A 22255-nucleotide genomic window follows, 5' to 3' on the forward strand; every position below is an offset into this window, starting at 1 on the left:
CCAACGAAGCGTATAAGTGGCCCTTATCCCAGCTTGAACTTGGGGGGCGGTACAAACATCACCCGCTCGGCTGTATATTGTATTGGCAAATATTCTCATGACAATAGGAATTTTTATTGAATTTATGCAAAAAATTGCAAATTTCATTTGCCACTAACACAAAAAGAGTTGTGTGTTCGCAGTTGTGTAGTGGATAGAACACAAAAAAAAAATAAAAAGAAAAACATTTTCCATATTTTTGCAGTATCCAGCATGTTGTTTTTGCGTGTGCCTGGCTAAATTTTGTGTTTATGAAAAGTGGGCGGGGAAATGGAAAGGAAAGTGACACCAAATGAAATTGCAGGAAATGCATTTGTTATTTGATTGAAACTTGAAATCAAAATTAATTTTTGATATGCTTTTATTGCCTTCTAAAACGAATTACAACAGAACTGATTTCCAATTTGCATTCATCATAAAATCCAATAATAAAGAACAATATAATTGCCGGCTCTAGAATTCAGTTTTTAGTTTTTCCAAGAAATATTCTATGTATTTTTGATCTTTCGGTGCTCTGTTAAATAGACGAGCATTGGAAATGGCAATGTTGGATTCGGCCTCATTGTTTAGTCGAGCCAGAGCTCCTGCTCTATAAAGCCAGGCTTTCAAGTGTAAAGGATCCAGCTTGAAGATCACATAATCCAGATCAAAAAGGGCCTGTTTAAAGTCTCTTTTTCTGAGGGAAGTAAGTTTTGAGAAGAATTTTTTCATATTCCCTTGAAAGACTTACTTGATTTTAGCCAGGGCACGGTTACAATAAAGTACTGGCGAATCGGACACGTATTGAATAGCCTTTGAGTAATAATAAATGGCCTTTTCAAAGTTGGTGCGGCGGTATTCCTCGTTGCCCAATCTATTTTTTAAGGGAAAATCGGAATAAAGTAAAATATATTATAAATATATATAGATTTAACCTACCTCCGAAAACTGTCTGCAACCACTTCACGATCTCGTCGAGCTTCGGCGCGATCTTTTGGTGATGTGTCGATCTGTCGCATACAGGTGATTTGATTGGTATTGGAGCTCTTTTGTATCTTTTTAAAGTGTCTTGAAGATTTCTTGCGAATATCCCGGAAGAACACTACAAAACTAGTGTCTGTCACACCTTCTGAAATGTCAACCTCCGGTTTTTTCTCCTCCTTACCCTTGGTGCCAGTGCTGTGAAATAAATAAAGGGGTAAACCATTTAAATTAACAGATCCGCAAAGAATATTTAAACATTCATACTCCATTCTGTTAGCATTCAAAAGATCATCCAGCTGCCTCATCACATCCATAATTAATGAACGTTGATTTAAGAAGCTTTCATCGGCATCCATTTTTTGTGATTTTCTTCAGCTTTCCAGTATTCGATCTATTTGTAACCCAGTGTAGAAATTAACTGACACACCGAACTTTCATTTTTTCAATGGCCAACTTGGCTAATCTTTTCGAGAAAGCAATTATCATTATGTTCAGTCTAATGCCTCTTGACTTCACTTCACTGGCTGCGCTTGCAACGTGCAACATGTGTATGCTGGCAAATTAGACAGACAAGCCAACTGACATCTGGCTCGTTAGCCAAGGAGCAGCCTGTGGTTTTTCAGATTAGCTCAATTAAAATTTTGTGGCATTAAAATTGTCTTGCCAGACGGCAGCAGCAGCAGCAGCAGCAGTTGCATGATGCTCTGTGTGGCACATAAAGGTCTACGAAAAACATTATACACCCCAACCTTCAACTCCACCTCCACACACATTTTCATCTTTATTTGTGCCTGAAATTATTTAATTGAGTTTGTTTGAAAATTTCTTTTAAATTAAGAAAGTTTTTGCACGTGACGTTTTTTCACTCTCGTGGTGATTCACAACTTTATTTGTCCCCGTGCAGAAGGGTGAGTTCGGTGGCAGGATGAGGCTCGGTCAAAGCAGCACGTGCTGCCACCCAGTTGGCAAAGTAAAGTTTGTGCCCTTTTCTATTTTTTGGTTTTTGTGTCATATCTAGGGTAATCCAAATGATAATAATCCGATTAAATCGCGCATATGTCAGTCCATGTGGGAGTAGAGCTGGTCGAAAGTTGAAGCGGCTTATGTATTTGTATATCTGTAAAAGCGTACTAAAACAATATTATTTAGTTGCCATTTTCTCAGTTATTGTCATAAATAACGTAAGCAATAAGGCAGAAATATATGAAATATATTTAATGTTTTCAGAAAATAAAATAGGTTTTATGGTCAATGGTATCAAAGGTGAACCCAAAATGCACTTTTAGAATCAATTCTAAATATTAAAAACTACAGCTATCTGCAATAACGTCATTTAGCTTTGGGGTGGTCATTTTGTTCATCATTTTTTATGAGCACATCACTTGGACGCATATTATTTTCAATTTTCCATTAAATGTGGCGCACGTCTTGCTGAATTTGCTCATTAATATTGGTTAGGAGTCGCTGCAGCTTTGAGTTCCTCAGACAGGATGGTCAGTGGCCCAGTAACCCACTGCGTGGCATGCAGCACATCCTTAACCCACTAAATACCCCTAAATATATTATTATTATATTTTTATTTTAATATTTTATTTGCCCTTTTATATAAAGAAATATATTTTCTGTAATGACAAAAAATCCAACAAGCAATCTTAAAAATGTATACCTTTTAATTTCATTTCAATTAACTATGGATTCATAAAAAATCTTGTTCAGTTATGGTGGAAAAAAAATCATTAACATTTGTAATACAATAATAATATAATATATTGTATAATCTTTTGGATATAAGCTTCAAGAAAGTATAGGATTTTTGTAAATGGTCTATTTTTTGGCCCCACTTTTTTGTTATGGGTTAACCTGGGGTGGACTATCCTGACTAAATGTGCGAACATTGCAAAAGCTTGGCATAGTTACAGGCGATGCTGCTTTGCTGTCACGCGGACATTGACGACTGCGTTGACAAGTGGCTCTGGCAGCAGGACGACAACAACATCAGGAAGGGACGACCAGGACGACAAGGACGAAGGACGTGTGAGCGTCCCTGGAGAAATGTGTCAAGCGCGGCGACTTGAGCTGCATAACCAAGCAGGAAGTGGCAAGTCGATGGCGGGGGGCCAAGTATTCCCGGCTCAACGTTAAGCTCGCCATTGTTTCGAACTTTAAACTTCGCTTGCCCGCTCTCGCCAAGATTCCTTACGCCCCAACTGCAAAACTATTTTAAAGTCCAGTTTAAAGTTAGGATGGTCTTTGGGTTGCGCTATCAAAAACGCTGACCGCCTGCAGCAGTGCGACTTTTCAGCTCACCTTTTCACCTTTGAAGCCAGTGGAAAGATACAGCAGAAGAAAAATTGTTGGTGAAAAGCCGACAAAGAACAGGTGAAGGTGCATTTTAAGATACCCTTTGAATGGGACAATGGACCACTTCAAATTTCCGAAATCCATTATATTCTATGTTCAAAAAATTTCAATTTAAATTTAGAGTATATTAAGAGAAAAACAATAAATTATTTCTAACATTTTAAAGCCATAAGTACTTTTAAGTTATATTTTATTTTTATTTTAAGAATTAATTTCCTTAAAATAAAATGTTTCGAAAAGTCCGACCTACTTTTAAGGGATTTTTAAAAATTCAAAAAGAAGTCAATAAAAAATTTTTAATCAATAAAATCATTTTTCTATTAAATTGGTTAAATAATACTACTGATTTTTCGTAAAAGCTTATATTAGATTATTTGTAAGCCCTACAATTTTATGCCAAACGAGTTGAGTAGTGGCTGATACCCTTTGAACCTTTGTTCTCGGGGTGTTTCCCGAAAAGGGCCTGTGCCAGTCAAGAGTTCAACTCCAGCGACAGGCGGTATGAAGCCAAAGACAAGCAAAGATTATACATTGCCCAGCCGGCGGGCATGCTTTGTAAGCGAGCTGGAAAAAGCAGAAAAAAAGCAAAGCACAAAATAAAAGAGCAGTAGGGCGCGAAGAACGTGCAGAAATAAATTGCATAAACGCTGGCGCGCGCGGCAAAAAAGCAGAAAGCAAACATGTTTAAAATGTTGTTATTCACACACACAGTGAGCAAGGGAAAAAGGAAGGAGGCCATGGAACTCCAACCGCCGAAAGGACCTCAAACTTCGTCCTTGCCCCCAAAAAGGCCTGCCGCCCAACTGACACAAAGATTTGCCTGCGCCCTTTTGCAACATTGTTTGTGGGCCTTGTTTCTTGATTTTTACCCACTTTCCCTTTGTACTTGGCCCTTCCCTATTTGCTATCTACCTTTTGCCGTGTTTTATTTACCTTGTTAACCTTTTCATGTTGACAAACTGCGGAAATGTTGGTGTGTTCGCTTGTAACACGGCGATATGAAAAGTGGAAATCTCTGGAAATTTGTTATAAGCGAAAAGTGTCTCACTGGAGCTTCGGAAAAATATAAAGAAAAATATTGCAATACATATATTTATAAAACGCTTGTGGGGCACCAGAACATTGTGATAAAACTTTAATCTTGCGTTGCATTTGTATTTTTTGTAAATTTTATTAAATTTCAAACATAATCAAAGCCGCAAACATTTTTATTAAAAAAAGCTGAAAAGCAATTTGAATATACAAATTTAATATGCAACAAATAACACACAAACAAAATTTGAATTCATTTTTAGCCCCGGCACTTTCCGAACATACATATACAATTTTTTTTAATAAGTTTATCAGCCAAAATTGAGCGAGTCAAAGGCAGGCTCACATTATACTTATCAAGTATACGCCATGTGTTACCCGCAGCAGAAGCAGCAACGAGGAGAAACCAAATTAAATGCTAAATTAAAAATAAGATCAAAAGGATTTGGTAGAGGCTGATGCGTAGGCAGAGGCACAGAGAGAAATAAGCATTTTTCATTTTATTTTTTGGTTCTTTTTTTTGTGTTCTGTAACTTTTAATATTGCGCCATAGAATTTGCATTTGATATTTGCATGTTGAGTGTGCGCTGGTGTCCTTTATTGTGTGTGTTTCCTGGGACAGGACAGGATAAGCGTATTAACATGCAAGGCATATTAGGGATAACTGCAACACACAGCAGACACACGAGAGTCGGGGGACCAAACAGGACAAAACCAATAATGCGCATATTAGACTTGATGATGATGACAATGATGATGCGCCCGCCCTTCGGACCTGACTACTCGTCTATCTCTTTTAATATACCCTCTCAAGGGATAATATACAATTTTTACTAATTTATAAAAATAATACAGAACATTGTCATCTTTATATTCGTATTACCAGGATCTTTGGGAATTTACTCTTGATTTCAAGTTAATCGTGAATAATATTTATCTACATTTTCTACCAAAAAGTTTAGCGCTTCAGGGCTCTAATGTAGAAGAAATATTTAACTTAATAGTTTAACTAAGTATTTTATAGTAAAAATTCTTTTGATATATTGGTTGGTATACCAACTATACCTTAAACTATCTATTGGATTTCGTTTATTTCGATGATGGATTTTACGATAGGGTATTCCCATCTTCGATCTTAAAACCTTAGCTTAAAATCAGCTCCTTCCTCTTCCTTTGAAATTGATGTTGTTGTGGCTATTGTTTCTTTCGAATTGACCGCAGTGAGCTCATGTCGGTTGCATTTTGTTTGTGTGCGAAACTGGGCTGCATTCTGGTGGGAAATTGAAGGGGAAAAGAAGGGGATCAGACCCAGATGTTGGGCCAGGATGTGGTGCAGCGGGGGGATCCTTTTCCCGGACGAGGGCCGGCACTTCGTCTAAGCCAAAAACGTGCACAGTCTCTGGCAATCAACTTTAATAACATCACAGAATGTCAATAAATCCACAAAATGGTTGAGCCATCCTTGCAGTTACTCCCGGCATCTCATCCTCATCCTGTTGGTCCTGCATCCTTTCTACGGATGATGATGATGATGATGATGATGATGATGATGGTGCTGCCCCTGCCGGGACTTTTGCTGATGTCCAGCAAGAGTATCATTAACAAAAGGAACTGCGTGCTGCAGCTGACCGAAAAGAGATGCCACAATGCCGATCCATCTCCCTGCCGTCCACCTCCTATTTGCCCCTTTCCCATACCCATTGAGGCAACCTCTTTTAACCGGATGAAAGCAACTCGAGCTGCTTATTGGATAGTCTCCTCCTGTGGCCTCTCGTATGGCCAAAAGGTCTGCAGCAATTGATAGGCAAAAGAAGGGAAACTTAAAGCTCTCACACTCAAATTATTGCTAAAACAGTAGCCTGAAATCCGGTTTCGGCATGCCAACTCATAGAGAAGGGATTACGCTTGGTGAAAGATTTCATCTAATATGGGTTATTAGTGCAATCCAAAGAAGCTTAAAGTTGAAGAAATACAATGGGTGCATTTTCAAAAGAGCAACTTTACAACTTTCCAGAGTAAAAACCAATATAGCAAATCTACTGCTTTTATCATCGAATCACAGACAACAAATCAAAAGCTGGCGCAATGATTTGACAACTTCAATTTACAATTAAATATTTAATGAATTATTTCAACTTATCGGCGCTGCAACACTACAATCCAAACCCAAACCCCCAGGTTCAAAGCTGTAAATGTGCGGGTATTTACAGAACCGAACACACGCAGCACCATAATATATGGTTAAATCTGTGTTTTATTTATCCGCACACAATTGACACTCGGCGCGACCCTAAGCACATTTATCATCCAACAATAATCCCCCAATGGTGTGTATCATATCCGCAAAACCCCCTCCATTTCCCATCCCGTAACTTCTGTCGTCCTCAATGGGCATTTTCTCCTTGCCATCAGCTTAAAGCGACAAAATTGTTTATGATTATCATTTAGCGAATATTTATGGACAACAAAAGGCGGCGGGCACAAAAAATATGGGAATAAATAAATAAATAAGTGCAATATTATTTTCGTATATATTACATCATTGACTATTTGCTTTAACTGGCATTTATCGATAACAAAACAAGTAAAAAATGCAACTCTGATGAATCAAGGGGAATATTGTACACTCTACCAAATGGAAGAGTGTTTTGTGCAAGAAATCAAGAGAGATGAGATATTTTGATTAACTCCAAATGTAGCCTATCATATTTATTCATGGCTAACCATTAAATTATGGAATTTATTTATGACGTTTGTCCACTTATGAAGGTCAGCTACTTAGGGTCACAGACACCCCTTCAAAGCACCTCCAATCGCAGCACCAGGCAATAAATTCCATCCTGTCTTGGCATTTGTTTGAATACATATATCTCATCCTCCGAGGAAACCTTGGCCGAAAATGTCTGAAATGTCTGGGAAATATTTGCGCAATGCATGAATGCAACAAATTGCTGAACAGACTCTAAACCCATCCCCATCTTCGACCTCGCACCTAATTGTCCAGGTGGAAGGTGTGTAATTTATCATTCTAGCAGGGCAATTTTGCATTGCAGATTGTCAGTTTGGTGCGAGGGGTAAGGATATTTCGAAGCGAAAAATAATATTTAAGGCCACAAGGCGAGTTCAATCTTGGTGCAATCCAATCCAAATTTATCATACGCCCCGTATGCTTTTACCAATATGTATTTAAACTATAAAACAAGGCAAAAAGGCAAAAACCAACTCCACTGTTTGTTCAATGAATGGTCAATGCAATGTAATTCTGCCCTCCTGCAATTCTTGAAAACGTGGCGATAATAAATTTATGGAAATGGCACTAAATATTTTATTATTGCTAAATATGCAACAATGCAGTATCGCTTCGGTGTCTGTGCAAACGCATAAAACAATCGCCTGTAACAACTGAGTGCACTGCCTGCAAATGTGGAAGGCCGGAAAGGGGGTGGTGGAAAGGTGGGAGAAAGTGGGTGAAATGGTGGGCGAAAGGTGGGTGGCTGGGTGGAGCGGTAAGCCAAGTGCATGAGAGATGGCAACTGCCAACCTGCGCTCGCTGACAATGCATATAAATTATAAATACACAGATACACCTCAGATACGCAATACGCATGCCAACAGCGAAATGGTGTGAGTTCTGTGGGGGGGAGGGGGGTGAAATGGGGACGGTTGAAACGTGGCCAGGCAAAATTTAATTTCTGCTTACTGGAAAAACTCGGGAAAAGCCGTTCACCCAATATGAAATTGATAAAATATTTGGAAAATATTTAAATGCTGTGTAAATGAAAATACAGCTGCAAATGCGTTTCATTAATGCTCGCGAATCACCATTTCCAAAAAAAAACTTTACTTATTTATGTTTGCATATTCAAAAAGTGTTTCTCTGTTCTCGGAATCCGTAAAAAAAATTCAATGAAAATTAATTTTATTTAAGTTCATTAATAAGCCGAAATGTACATTTTATTTACAATAATATTTAATACTTAATATACATTTTATATTTGTAAACAGAAATATTTATTTAAATTTGAAATGTAAGCAAAAAGTAAAAAGAACTAGCAAATATTCTAATTTGTACAGCAATAAGTTCATAAATATGTGTATTTTTATTCCATTTGCATTAGAATGCATTTGAATATAAAATGATATTTTACATTAGGCCACAACTCAATTAAAGGTTTCCGGTTTATTATAAGCATTTCTATATTTTTATGCAAACGCTATATTTATAAATGTAAAATTGGGAGAGAAATGCACTTCGAAAATTATAAAGTCCGCGTAATATTTCAGTGATTAACCATTAAAAATATTAAATGCCATTTATTTAAAAACCCCCAAACGCTTTAAATTCCTGGAAGCCCTGCAAGCTATTCTTTATCTTCTGACAAAGGCTATATGTATATAAATCTGCATACAATTTCAATGGCATTGTTGTCGCTGTGTTTTGGCTGCGGTTGCGTTTTGAGTGCGTGCACAGAAACGATTAAAATTTTAAATTTACACGCAATTGTGCACTGGACTTTTGGGTTACCAAAGAGGAATGGATTGGGCAGTCGAAAACACCATGTTGACCAGGCGGAAGTGGCGTTTATGATTTGGAACTAATTGCAGCATTGCACGACCAATAAACACAGTGAGGAGTAGACCAGAAAAATGGGATAAAAGGGGGTTTGGGGAGAGGGATCACCCAGTGATTTTGTGGGTGGAGGACATTCTGGTGCGGAAGCCATTCGGGGTAATTACAATTGCATTGCGGTTAACGGGCAAGGCGCACGCTAAATCACTCGGTGGGCTGGGCGATGGGAGGGATTTTCCAATTTTGAATAATGCAACTGCACAGCCCTGGGCTAAAGGAAATCGGAGGAGGGTTTCTAAAGGGGTTTCCAAGGGGTTTTCAATGGGGATTTCGGGCCCCAAGAAGCCTTGGTCGCTGCATAAATCAACAAATACACAAATAGCCCGTCGGGCAAATTGGCGACTCGGAGACTTTGACCACAATTCCACCCCCCAGCCCATCTCAAACCAATACCATCCAAAAGTCCGGGTCTCGGCATTCGGAATATACCCCAAGCCAAAGTCCGAAAGGAATCGCCAGCTGGTTCCAAAAGCCATTCCCTTTCCACAATCTCCCCGAGCATTATGGAAATCTCTTGTTGACTTCCACAAATGAGCAAATGCCGAAAACGTTGTTCGAGTCTCAGACATATGCAATTTGCGTATAAATATTTACGCGGCTTTGGCGAAATTAATGGCCTCCCTCCCTCTTTAAGTATAAATATTGCTTTTGGCTCAATTTTCAAGCAGCATATATTTCTTATTTAATGCACTGTTAAATACTATTTGGATTGTATACATAGTTTGCTAAGTGAGATAAGATAATTAATGGATGGTAAATAAAGCAGATTTCTCAATGAGGAATTTAATAAGACAGAAATCAATAACATGCTAAGATATGAACACATAGAAGATTAAAGATTAAAGTAAACAATTTTGAAAACTCTGTTCTTGAAAAAAATTGGACTTAAATATAAAATGTAAAACCCATGGATAGCCAAAAATAACAAGCAAAATTAATCTTTACACAAATTTGCCATAAAATAACACAAATTTAATCGGTTATTGTTTATTGCATTGTTTAAAGCCGATTTTCTCTAATGTTACACATTTTTATCTCATTACAAATTAATGAACTCTACGCAAATATTTCATTATTATTCTGCATTGTCATCGTTATGTTTGAGATGCAAACAACAACAAAAAATTCAGCATTGTAAACAACATAAAATATTTACAAATCAACATGGGGGAAAAGGTGAAAAATTGCTAGTTAAAGATTTAGTATAAATTATTCAAAATGCAAAATGGATTTTCTATTAATTTATGCATGCTCGAAAATAATTAATAAATGCATGCAAGCAACTCCGGCCTTCCCTTCGCCAACTAACAAATTAAATAATTAAATGCGATTAAACATTTTTGCCTGCTTAAACAAATTGGCAAGGGCTGTTTGCCGAAGAGTGAGAAGTGCAGATAGAATGAAAATCGAATTAACAAATTGTGCACTCAATCAAAGCGAGTGTGGCCTTCGACGGTGGAAAATTCAATCAAAAATCTGCAAATTGCGTTCGGTATAAAAATAACTTAATGAAAAGTGCACGTAGCTGCAGCTTCATTAAATTAATTTAAAACATGTGTATGCGATGGGGTTAGAGGTGAGTTAATCCAGTCCCCAGAGACAAATTCTGTAGGATTTTCAACAAAAAACCAAATACATTGTAATTCTCTGAAAAGCAAATACAATTTAATAAAATTCCTGTCACAACAATCTTTAAAGTTCTTTAATTTTGTGCTGCCAAATTAAAACCAATTGTTTTGAAATTTCGTACATCAAAGAGTTGTTATCTGATTATCTCTGTTGGATTTCAATAAAAATTTGTCGGCGCAAAAGCAGCATTCCAAAAAAGTGAAGGCGATTTGAAGTTGACAGCAATTCGCTGGCGGTTAAGTTGAATTGAATTTTCTGCGGGTCTCCTGATTCGAACAATACAAAAGGATTTCACAGATTCACAGATTTGTTTTGCTGTTGTTTCAACGGATTTGCTGCTGTCTGTCGCCCCCTCGTCCCCCTTTGGCCTTTTATCAGGCTCATATGCATATATAGATTTTTCTTTAATTTTATTGTTGCTGCCGCCCAGACGGCCAAATCCAAACACAGACGGCCACAGACGGGCCATTCGCATAGACAAATAAACAAATCTCGTCAAGTGCCTGCAACGCACACAATCGCACGTGGACATGGATGCAGATATATACATATAGATACAGAGTATCTGGCGGATGTCGGATGGCCCCGGCAAATGTGTTTGCGTTTGTCACTTTTGGGGCTCTGCGGTTCGAGATTCGTGGAGATGGGCGGACTATGGGTTTTCCAAGGGGGGAAAAGGGGAAAAGCTGGTAGCTGGCTTAGCGAGCGTCAACATTTTGGGTAACACACACTTACTCCCTCCATCTCAGTGGGCCACTCGATCCACGCAATTAATTTCTGTATCAGTGCGAGCGAGAGACCAGTTGAAGTGCCCTATGGGGTTTAGGACAAAAAATAGAGGGAATCAGAGTTGGGCTGCTGACCAGGTGTGAGTTCAAAATTCCACACAAGGGTTGTGCGCAGGGGTATTAAAAATGAAACCAAAACAAACAGCCGACATCAAAAGCTGCCGAGTGGCGCGACAAAAGGCAGCTGGGCAATATCCGTACGCCGTGACCACCTTTTGCCCCCTTTTCCGGCCGCCATGGCTGTCTGATTTTTAAGCTGGTCTCGGTTTCCGGTTAAGTATATGACAGTTGCAAGGTCCGTTTTGTAACCAAAGACCATGTCACGGGGAATAGGCGAGTTTGAGCCAGTCCATGAGTGGTCTGGCCACATTTGAGAAGCTTTGAAAGGTGTGAGAAACTGCACACACCGACCAGGGAATTGAATTTAAGACCAAACACTTTATACTAAAAAAAGTTGAATTGCTGAATGGGATTATAAACCTCTTTTAATTATTGACAGTCCTTTGAAGAAGATATTAAAATGGGAGAACCTTTGATCATTTTAAAGCTATTTTATAGTAATACTTTTGACAAAAAGTAAAGTTTTTAATCTTAAACTTACTTTAGTTATACATTTAATGCCCCAGTATTTTTAGGAACTTGTAGAGCTGAATATTTAAAGGATATTTTTAACTTTTCCTGTACTTTGTTCGAGTCCGGGCCTGCGCTTAGATTTAACCAAGGTTTTAAAGCAGTATATATGCATTAGAGAGGCAGGCACGCGACCGCGAAGCGCAGACCGCCAACCAAACCCCTATCCCCTACGGCAAAACCCAAGCCCAAAAGCCGCGCCCCTTTCTCTGTAGAATTACCCCTTTTTGCCGGCAGCCTCAGACTTCTGGCCAACAGCGAAAACTGATGTTTTTCACGCGCGAGATTTACGAGCGACGTGCATTTTGGGCTACAACGTAAACGCACTTGACGCTCTGCAACCCCTTTCTTTCCCCTCCTCAACAAACCACCTCTGATTCTCTATGAGGACACAGCAAAAAAAATCCCCTACAAAAACTTTAAGATAATATAATTAAAAGAAATCTCTAGGTAGTATTCCTTCTAAGTTATGCCATTTAAAGTAGTGTTTCTCTAATAGATATACAGCTCATTAATTAAATGTTACAATATCAAATACTGAAATTTCTCTCAGTGTCCCAGTGCTGTTTGAGTATGTTTATCTTGGACTGTGGCTCCTGCGCTGCGGATAGGCCTTTTACCATATGAGGGAACAACAAAAATGCGGGTAGCCGCTTGTACAAAACTTTTGCACAAAAAAAAAACAATGCAATGCGCTTTTGCTGGCCCACAGTACGGGGTTTTTCGGGGGGCCTTTAAAGCATTGCATTCAAGAGTATCTGGCAAAAGGGAAAAACATTTAATTTTAAACGAAAACAATGACGGCAATCGTTTGAGAACGATCCACGCGAACTTACGGCCAATGGGCAACATTAAAAACTTCCGTTTCCGCTGGCAAACAAGCACAAAAGAAGTGCAACGGAAATGCCACAAAGTTCAAACAAGAAGACCAACAAACAAGCAGGAAAACCGCCGGGCAAACACTAACAGCATTAAGGCAGAAGCTAAGGTCCTGCCTGGATTTTTCCTTCTTCATTTCGCTGCAACTCCAGCAAACTCCTTTCTTTTTTATTTTTTTTTAACTGCACACACTCATTACCAAAATTGCAATAAATTTTTGTGCACTGAAATTATTTGAAGGGCCCCCGCCGCCATACACACACATAAAAACGTCCATTTCGAAATTTACGAGGGTGTCCAAGAAGAATGTGCTAAACTTTTATACGCGACCAGGAGACAGGAAAACGTAACTCGTAGTTGTAGTGTCAAGTGTTTTTGGGCGGTCGATGGTGCGGGGAATCCCCGAAAACAAACCACGATGAGGAAAACGTTTTAATTGCTTTTTGTTTCTGGGGGGGAAGGGGGGATAGCACACGAAACTGCTTTCGAGGGTTAAGTCTATACAGAACCGAAGCCAACTGTCCTGATCGATGAGTTATGGGCTTTTAGGGGAAAATTGAAATATCGGCAGGCAATTGAAAAGCTACGAAGTACAGTTTCTTGAAGTCGAAGTAAGGACTTATAGAAAGTATACAACTAGAATGCAGAGTTACTTTGTAACTTTGTAACTGTTCAACATGCATTACTTTATTATCATTAAAAAATAAAACATTATGTTAAAGGTTCTCAATTGAAAAAAAACTCACTTGGCAACTTTTTTTTACTCTTTTTTCTTTTATTTTTTGTAACCAAGCGTTATATATTTGTGCTTTTGATGGTTAAAGGATTTTTAAGCCAGAGCTTAAAGTAAAGTTGCCAGGACTTAAATGCAAAGGGTCTGTTAATTGCACTTCTCAGTGGCGAAGTACAAAGGAAGGGTCTCACACATGAGTTCACCACCAACTGTCAATGGTTCTCAATGGATCTCTCTTGCCACTTTAATACTCTTTGTGGGCTGACCGTGCCATTCAATTTATTCATATATTTCAATCTTTTTGTTTTTTGTCCTGCGCTCGCAATGATTTATTAATGATGCTTATTATTATTGCTTAATTGCGGATATTTGCATTTCCACACACGGACACCCGGGGGATGTGTGCCCTTCTGTGCGTTACATTGGGGAATTTAATTGGTGCCAAGCGAAAACATTCAACCAGTTTTCTGGCTGCGATTACCGAAACGATTTCAGAGCCGCTCGCCGATTATATTCAATAATGAAATTTAAATAAATTTGCATTTAATGACATCCCCCCATACACATGCAGGCCCACCTAGACGCATATTTGATATGCGGTCGGCTTTTGTGCGCTCAACTTGAAATTGTTTCGGTCTTTTTGTAGACTTTCACGATTTGGGCTTTCAGCGTGATATGAAATTTTAATTAATTCGATTAAGTAGCGGATTTTCCACTAACAAATTGCATGCGAAATGCCATAATGGATTAATCAGAGTATAAATAAACGCAAAAAAGAAAGTGAGCAGAATGATTTTTTTAATGCAATCAGAAGAATTTATTTTTAATTGTCAGAAAGAAGTTCGGTCCTGATGACTTTCAAACAAACCCATTTTAATTTAAGTTAATTCAATTTGGAAATATATTTAAGAAGAGGAGGTTAACAAATTTAAAACCATCTATTATTTATGAAAGCTTATGGAAAATATCACTGGAAGTCTTTAGCGCTTAATAAAATTACAAAAATTTAAGAATATTTTTTAATTTTTTTGGTATGAAATAATTTTAAATAGTAAATCTTACATATTTTTATGTAAGAAAATGAACAGTGCGTAATTATATACTTATAAAAATCAACCAAATACTATATTTGTTCCACCAAAAGTTGTCAAGTTACTTTTAACTTCTCTTCTGACCATAAGCCTGGCTATTAAAAATCGATCTATCAATCTTTTTCCATACATACATATGAATGCTGTCATCATGAATCGCACATTTCGATTTTTAAGTGATTTTACGTTAAAGCACATTTAATTAGTGCATTCAAATGAGGTAGACTTAAAACATCACGCTCCACACAGAGATGATTTTCCTCTTTCATTTGCATGGGCCAATAAATACCATAATCTGTTGTGTGGATCAAACGAAAAATGCCAGTATTCAATACACACTCAAAGGAAATGTAAAGTTTTTAAGCATATGCAGAAGTTAAAGAGTTTATAATTGTGGTTAAATCGCGAAATTTAAACTTTTCTTTATGCACTCAGGGGAGGATAACTGGACAGTTAGTCGTTAATCAACGCACTCAGACCTCCAAAGAGTTGAGCAGACTTTATGTGCATTGTCTCGCTTGATTATACGTCGCACCCCCAAACCGAATGGATTCGCAGTGAATCTGATTCTTATGCAGGTTTTTTACGCGTCCGCGACATGCAGACACATTAATTTAACAGGCTCCAACACAGCCAACACCTCCAGCCGCCAGTGCACTGCGAACAATTCCTGAAAGATTGTTGGCATAAAAAAGAGAAAAATATTTTTATATGGTAATTTGCGTCTCGAAAGGCAACCTTAAAGGTGGCCAACACAGTGGGCCCCCACACGAGTGGACAGACAATGGGTGCAAAAACAAATGAAGAGCATAAAAGTAAATGCGAATCCGAAAACGAAAATGGAGCGTGTTAACCAACCCCAATAATTTAAGCAGAATTTATGGCATTAAGCGTAGCGAGCGAGAGATACGCATAATAGTCGAGGAGGAAAGACGAAGGACCTTGGTCAATGGGCCAGGCAAATGTTTGGGGTCCTTCGCCGCCCTTTTATTCTTTTCCAGCTGCCCCGTCTAATCCTTACAGGACACACAGGACACACGCACAAAGGCCGAGATGCTCCCCACATAAATCAAATGCCAACGCACTGGCTGCGCCAGTGTGGTTGGGTGTTAATTAGTATTTAATCTATGAACCATAAATAAATCCCTTCTGCAAGGACACTCAATTTCCGTTTGCTTGAGCACAGAAGTGAGGCAGTCCTGGGAAATAGAAGGGGGGGGATGGAGAAAAATGCCTTTTGTGCTGCTTAATAAATTGCCAATTCTATGTCAAAGAAGTTAAGTCAACTAATTGCACAGTTTACTTTTTTTGTATGAGACACTCAAGTGTTTATAGGGTAGAGGAAGTGCTTAGGGATGGTACAGATGGTTCGGTTTGAGAGAAAAAATCTAAGAGCTGGGATACAAATATTAAAATAATATTTATAAAGTGTGAGTAACCCTTGATAATAATATCTTTGGTATATTTAGACTTCACCTAATATTTTCTAGTTTAATATTTTTTAGGATTTGATGTGATTGAATCTCTACAAATATATAGCATACTTTTCAGAGCCCCATTCTCAGACATCAGAGTATTTAAGAGTCTCCCCTAACTTTTCTTTATCTTCCTCTCACACGATTTCCACTGTGCTGTGTGTTAATGTCAAGTGTGTGTCTGTGTCAGAGGAAAAGTGTCAATAAACCAGTTTAATTGATTGTGCGCTAAGCTGTTGCCAAACACTGCCAGCTTGATCTGCCATCTCACCCAATCTCCACCCACACCCACTGTACATACACTGCGGGCCATAAAAGTATTTTCATTTTCATTCCGCGGTGGCGCCATCTGTTGACAGCGGGCGTTAGCTGCTAAACTAATGCTTGACATTTGCATTGCAAATTGAGCATTTTGAAAAGCGCGACAATTACAGCTCAGCCCCCACGACTTTCCACATTTTCCCCAGTCTGTCTTTAAAAGCAATTAGCGATTAGCAGGCGAAACTTTTCAGCTTTTCCTCGGGAAAATCGCTGTGGAGGGGGGGGGGGGGCATTGATGGTTTGAAATGTGCGTATGTTGTCAACTCTACATTAGTTTGATTTGCATTCAGTTCATTTAATTTCAACGCGCTCGACTTTTTTTTACATTTTGTATCTGGCTGTCTTCTTTTTGTCTCGTTTTAACTCCCTCGCTTCGAATTTTTCCAATTTGCATTCACAATTGCTCATTGATTTTCGCATTTGGATTTTCTCTTGGCTTTTAAATGCATTTGGCAATTTCCTGACTTGCCGTTTTAATTGTGTGTGCATTAAAATCAACGCAATGATGCATTTTTAATTCAAATTAAAAATCGCTCGCAGCACAGAGGATTTTATGCAAAAATATCCAACGGCTGTGGGATGAAGAAGCACAATCACAATCACAGAACAGAAGGAAATTTGCCGCTGGGCGGGGATTCTGGTTTGGGTTAAATCGGGTTTTTAGCTGGGCTGCCTTTGGTTTTTGTGGTGGAGCGTAAAAGATTCTGGGTCGCGACAATTTAATTTGCTGATGCAAAAGTCAATTAATTTGAGAGGAATATATAATCAGATGATGGCAGGAAATGGGGGTGTGGGTGGGCAGGAAAAGGCAAGAGATAACGAAGACAAAAGGAAATAAGCAAGGAGCTCAAATGGGAATTAAAATAAATATTCCCCTAAGTTCTGCCGTTAAGAATACTTGAGCTTGTGGGTATCAGCAAATGCGAAAAGATCAAGTTTTCAATATTACCATTTGTATATCAAAATTTGCTAAACATTTTTCAGAACCAGAAATTTATGGAATGCTTTTAATGTCAAATTTTAATATTCTGATGTTACTTCTCACATCAAAACACTTAAACAAAGTACACAAACACACTTAGATAAATTACAAAATAATCAAAAAAAATATGTTTTTAACCACCAAAACACTAGACAAAAAAGAAAGCAATGAAAAACGAACTAGCTCAGAAGTACCCAAAAAAGATATTCTAATATATCAACATCCCGAAAGCGATGAGTCGTTCCTCGATGAACGTCCTTCTAAAGTTGAAGAAGTGATTGAGTGCCTAGAAGCGATTGAAAACGCCAACAAAACAGAGTGAGTAGCTTGGTAATATTATTTAAATAAGATCCTCTGTAAAGAGTTTTTCCCCTAGTTCGTCAAAGAAGAGGGTAAAGTCGACGCTTACCATAAACGATTTGGAATTTCTGGTGACCCAACGAAATGCAAGGAAAACCTCAATTTATCGTCGTGCCAAAGCAAAGAAAGTCCCAATCAACACAGATCAGTTCACCTTTATGCGTCAAATTGATTCAAGTCCAGAGGATCAAATCCTGGCTAGAAAACAGCGAGAAAATGTGGCCGACACTTTTCGACGGATGGGAAATGCCGAGTATCGCAAGTTAAACTTCTCTATGGCAAAAAACTACTATACAAAAGGTCTGGAATACATTAAAGACACACCAGTTTTGTATGTAAACCGAGCCATGTGTTCTATCAAGTGAGTTTATGGTATTTCATAGGGTAAGCTATTTTAAAATAATTTGTATTTTTAGAATGCGCGAATTCAAGCTAGGCATTATGGATTGTGACTATGTAATAGCAAAATTAGATGGAAACTATGTGCGTGCTTGGCTTTATCGGGCAGCTGCTTATAAACGTCTAAACGATGAGGCTAACTACGAAGATAGTGTTTCTCAAGCCAGACGTTTAAACAGATCCCAGAGAGAATTTATCGATGATTTTTTGGACAAAATGCGTTCCCTTCTTTAAGGAGGCGCAAGTAAAATTGTAAGACATTTGTAGCCAATAAAACAAAATTTAGCTTTAATTTTTTTAAGGGGGTAATTTTAATTATTTTACTCAATCCTCATCTCATTTTCAAGCCAGTTAAGGTGAAAATCATTTAGTATTTTCCAGCCCGACTTCAGCTCCTTTCCTGGATTACCTCATTTCCGCTTCGAACACCTTTGAGTTGGCCGTTTCCACAACATTCAGCTGATTAGCCGCCCAGATTTTTCTCCCATTTTCTCTCCTCCTAATTAACTGGCAGCTCATAAAAGAAAAACTCCAACAAATTGATAAAGGATGAGAAGCAGCCAGGGAAAGCCATTGGGAAAATAAATTGAAAAAATAAACTTTTGTCTAACTTTCTCTCTCTTAACTTTCGACTTCCTCAAGGTGAGCTGGAGACATTTATTTTGCGCTTAATTTTTTTGTTTCTACCATTCATTTTGGCCCCTAGGCTTTCCATAAAATGCACTTCAGATGTCCGAAAGCAATTTTGTAAAGTCTGATAATTCCATCTGACTGGACTGGATGGGCTGGTCCTCGTTTGGAGCCTTCTGCAGGCCATTAAGGCGAATGTCGGCCGGCAGAAGTTGACCCAAATATTACTCAGCACATTCGTAGGCAACAAATTGCGACTCGAACTGCGTTTCTGGGGCTAATGTTCAAGTGGATGCTGCTGGTATACTGGTACTGGAATTCTCGTTCTGGAGTCCGACTTTTCCCTCTCAGTCAATTTGATTTTTTAATTAAATTTATTATGGCAAACAGCATAAAATTTTATGTGGTTAGTCCATTTCTGGGTCACACTGCTAATGACTCTTTGGGCCGGAGTCGGAACTCGAGATGCAAGCTGCAAGTTGGAGCAGGACATGTCCCCAAATCCCCCCGGTAATCTGCTGCTAATGCCTTTTGGTTTCTGGTCTCTCTGGATTTTAGCTCTTCTTCCTCTATGCTCTTGTTTATTTAATTATTTTTTATGAAATTCATATTTACCATTCGGCTGCCTTTTGGATTTATGGAATTTCTTTGCTCGAAAGCTGTAATATGTTTGTTGTGCACATGAAAAGTGGAAATTTATTTGTGTCTGGCTTTGGCTAAACTCAAATCTCAATTGTAAGGTGGGCAATATTTCAATTAAAAATATTTGTCAACTTCGAAAGTATTTTTAATATTTTTGTTTGTTGAACTTTTTAAATTGTTCCGAAAATATTTATGGATTGTTAGTAAAAGCAAGGAAAGGGTTGCTTTTAAATCTTCAATATGCAATTAGGCTTTAATAAATCCTTAAATGTATTGGACTACCATTTTCCTTTGATGAATTTGCTTAAGCCTTAGTAGGAAGTTTGCGGAAATTAATTTGTCTTTTAATAAATTTCCCCAATATTGTCCACGCACCTGAGCCCAGAATCTTACTCCACCACTTGCTGGACATAAAATAAAACGAAATTTAATTGAAGGCAAAGCCAAGGCTAAACGTTTATGCTGTGGTCGTATCTTTAAAAAGAAATATGTCCGCCCTAATGGGCCACGCAGCATTTACGAGTCTGTGGTGGCTGGACGGCACACGTTGCGTATACGCAACATGCAAGCAGCAGAGCAAACACATTGCGTATACGCATCATGCAGGCACCATAAACATTCGCAAATAAAATGTGTTTAATTGTGGCAAACAAAAAAAAATGGAAGCATGAGGAAAATGAAAAAACGAGAATACATAAAAGAAAGCGAGCCACAGGCTAAACAAAGTGGAAAGTCCTGGGAGCAAAAAGGTAATTAAAGCTGCCAGTGAAAGTTTTCACAGTCCTACATTGTTAGTTCAATCGCTCGGAATAATTTATTAATTAACTACAATTCGAATGAATGAATGAACGATTACAGGCAGTGGGCTGAGTTACAGGAGTTGGACTTTCTCCTCGGAGCCAGAAGCGACAATTCTCCAGTTCGCCAGTGCACGTAACAGGAAAATCAATTAAAAGCGCTTTATGTGCGCGACAGTCTTGGCTGCCGTCTTCGATTCGATTCGGTTCGGTTCTCTGGGTTTTCTGGGGTCTCTGGGTTCCCTAGGTTCTCTGGGTTCTTCCAGTTGTGGGACAAGTTTAGCGCCTGCCAAGTGGAACTTTGTTAGTTTCTAATTAATTGTTACAGTTACAGACGAACGCTAAAATTGACTGCAGCAGCTGCTGCTTAGCGAAACCAACTCCCAACTGTCCTCCTGCCAATTTTAGCAACCCCGGTTATTTATGCCGGATGCTCAGCATTATTTATGTTGCATATTGGGCGCATTGTAGTAAATTAACCAAGGAAAATTCCCAGGCTCTGGCAGACAGGAGTTTTCCCGCTCCTTCTTCGAGTGGAGACACAGCTGGCTTTTTCCCTCTTTTCCGTTTATTGGAAATGTCACAATAACTTTACAGTTATGACAATTTTATGGCCAAGATTTGTGCCCGAACGCGGATTCCCCACCAAGATATTGGTAGGTAATCAAAATGTTCAGCGGTAATTGAATTTTTGTCTTGGATATAAACTTGGCTAATGAAAGTTGAGGCATAAAATGAATGTTTATTAAAGTTTATATTTTATCCTTCAATTCGGTTCAGCTTTAAATGTAAAATGTTTTATTTTATTCTACCGACCCAATTTCGTTAACTAATTTTCCAAATGTTTATTTTTCATATCCGTTCTTTCAGATAATCTTCAAAAGAGAGGCAAATACATTCATACAAAATCTTTTTCACTTCATTTTCTCATATATTGAGTGCTTGACCCTCGGGCCTAATCTTTAATCTTTCATTCACTTTACTGGCACGTTTTTTTTCCCCAATGGACATTCAATCATCGGCCGTCTCCATACCCGGGATAACATTTTCGATAATTACCCGTAAAATGTCTAGCTACCAACAATTGCCAACACTTTTCACATCCCACAAACATACACACACACATGGACTTGGCATCCTCGAAAAGCCAATTGAATGGAATCCCCATCTTCATTTCCGTTTTGATGGCCATAACCAGGAAGCCCCGGCTTTCAGCCCCCAATCCGCTGTCGATGGTATCCAATACTATCAATACTTAGCTAGGCGCCAAAGTCAAGTCATGAACTAGAAAAAGCGAAGGAAAATAAACGAGAGCGGAAACGGAAAAGGCTTAACAGCTGCGCTCACCCGGACACTCAGAGATATAGAGATGATGATGATGGGGAAGGAAGGGAACTGGACACTCTCGAAATCCGTAAGCGCATAATCATGAAAATTGTCAGTACATAATGCCTCAGAAGGGCCGATAGCAAAGCTGAAAAGGCGGAAAAGGTTTTTACTCGCATCTTTACTTACTTTACACGCTTGACTTTGTGGATGGCCCCGATTGCTGACTTCGATGTGGCACAGTGGGACAATACAAGTTGAAAAATTAAAAAAACAATCATTCAAGTTTCATACTTTGCCCGTAATAAAAAATGGTAACATACTCTTTTGAACGATTTTAAGCTTTATTCAAAAATATAACAGTGCAAAAATGCTCTTTGCAAAACTATTTTATAACACTTCATCACAATTACTATGTTTTTTAAGAAATATAATATATTATAATAATCATATTGTTTAAATTCCAATAACATTGTACCACTGTCTGTGTGTCTCTTTTCCCCCTGCAAAAATTTGTAGAGCGGAAAGTAATTTTCTTGCGCTTTTTA

The 22255-nt window shown here is 38.4% G+C and overlaps 2 protein-coding genes across 2 annotated transcripts; one reads left to right on the top strand and one right to left on the bottom strand.

Annotated features, from left to right (window-relative positions):
• Positions 1-382: 382 nt before the first annotated feature.
• On the bottom strand, positions 383-1455 carry LOC108012026 (tetratricopeptide repeat protein 12). The gene is made up of 4 exons (XM_036817457.3): positions 1267-1455; positions 958-1197; positions 770-892; positions 383-715 (listed from the first exon to the last, which is right to left on the bottom strand). The coding sequence occupies exons 1-4, from the start codon at positions 1356-1358 to the stop codon at positions 493-495; spliced, it is 678 nt and encodes a 225-aa protein (XP_036673352.3). The 5' UTR covers positions 1359-1455; the 3' UTR covers positions 383-492.
• A 16164-nt stretch (positions 1456-17619) lies between these two features.
• LOC108007017 (tetratricopeptide repeat protein 12) lies at positions 17620-18564 on the top strand. Its single transcript, XM_070996385.1, has 3 exons — positions 17620-17871; positions 17930-18274; positions 18330-18564. The coding sequence occupies exons 1-3, from the start codon at positions 17681-17683 to the stop codon at positions 18544-18546; spliced, it is 753 nt and encodes a 250-aa protein (XP_070852486.1). The 5' UTR covers positions 17620-17680; the 3' UTR covers positions 18547-18564.
• The last annotated feature ends 3691 nt before the right edge of the window (positions 18565-22255 follow it).

Source organism: Drosophila suzukii, chromosome 3, assembly GCF_043229965.1.
Source record: "Drosophila suzukii chromosome 3, CBGP_Dsuzu_IsoJpt1.0, whole genome shotgun sequence".
In the NCBI taxonomy this organism is placed as follows: domain Eukaryota; kingdom Metazoa; phylum Arthropoda; class Insecta; order Diptera; family Drosophilidae; genus Drosophila; species Drosophila suzukii.

What these genes read in the sequence shown, in the direction of transcription:
- LOC108007017 (XM_070996385.1), top strand. Translation starts at nt 17,681, where the DNA reads ATGTTTTTAACCACCAAAACACTAGACAAAAAAGAAAGCAATGAAAAA. An exon ending in GAAAACGCCAACAAAACAGA is followed by an intron (nt 17,872 to 17,929) that starts GTGAGTAGCTTG and finishes TTTTTCCCCTAG; the next exon opens with TTCGTCAAAGAAGAGGGTAA. An exon ending in CGAGCCATGTGTTCTATCAA is followed by an intron (nt 18,275 to 18,329) that starts GTGAGTTTATGG and finishes TTGTATTTTTAG; the next exon opens with AATGCGCGAATTCAAGCTAG.
- LOC108012026 (XM_036817457.3), bottom strand. Translation starts at nt 1,358, where the DNA reads ATGGATGCCGATGAAAGCTTCTTAAATCAACGTTCATTAATTATGGAT. An exon ending in TTGAATGCTAACAGAATGGA is followed by an intron (nt 1,198 to 1,266) that starts GTATGAATGTTT and finishes TTTATTTCACAG; the next exon opens with CACTGGCACCAAGGGTAAGG. An exon ending in GTTGCAGACAGTTTTCGGAG is followed by an intron (nt 893 to 957) that starts GTAGGTTAAATC and finishes CTTAAAAAATAG; the next exon opens with ATTGGGCAACGAGGAATACC.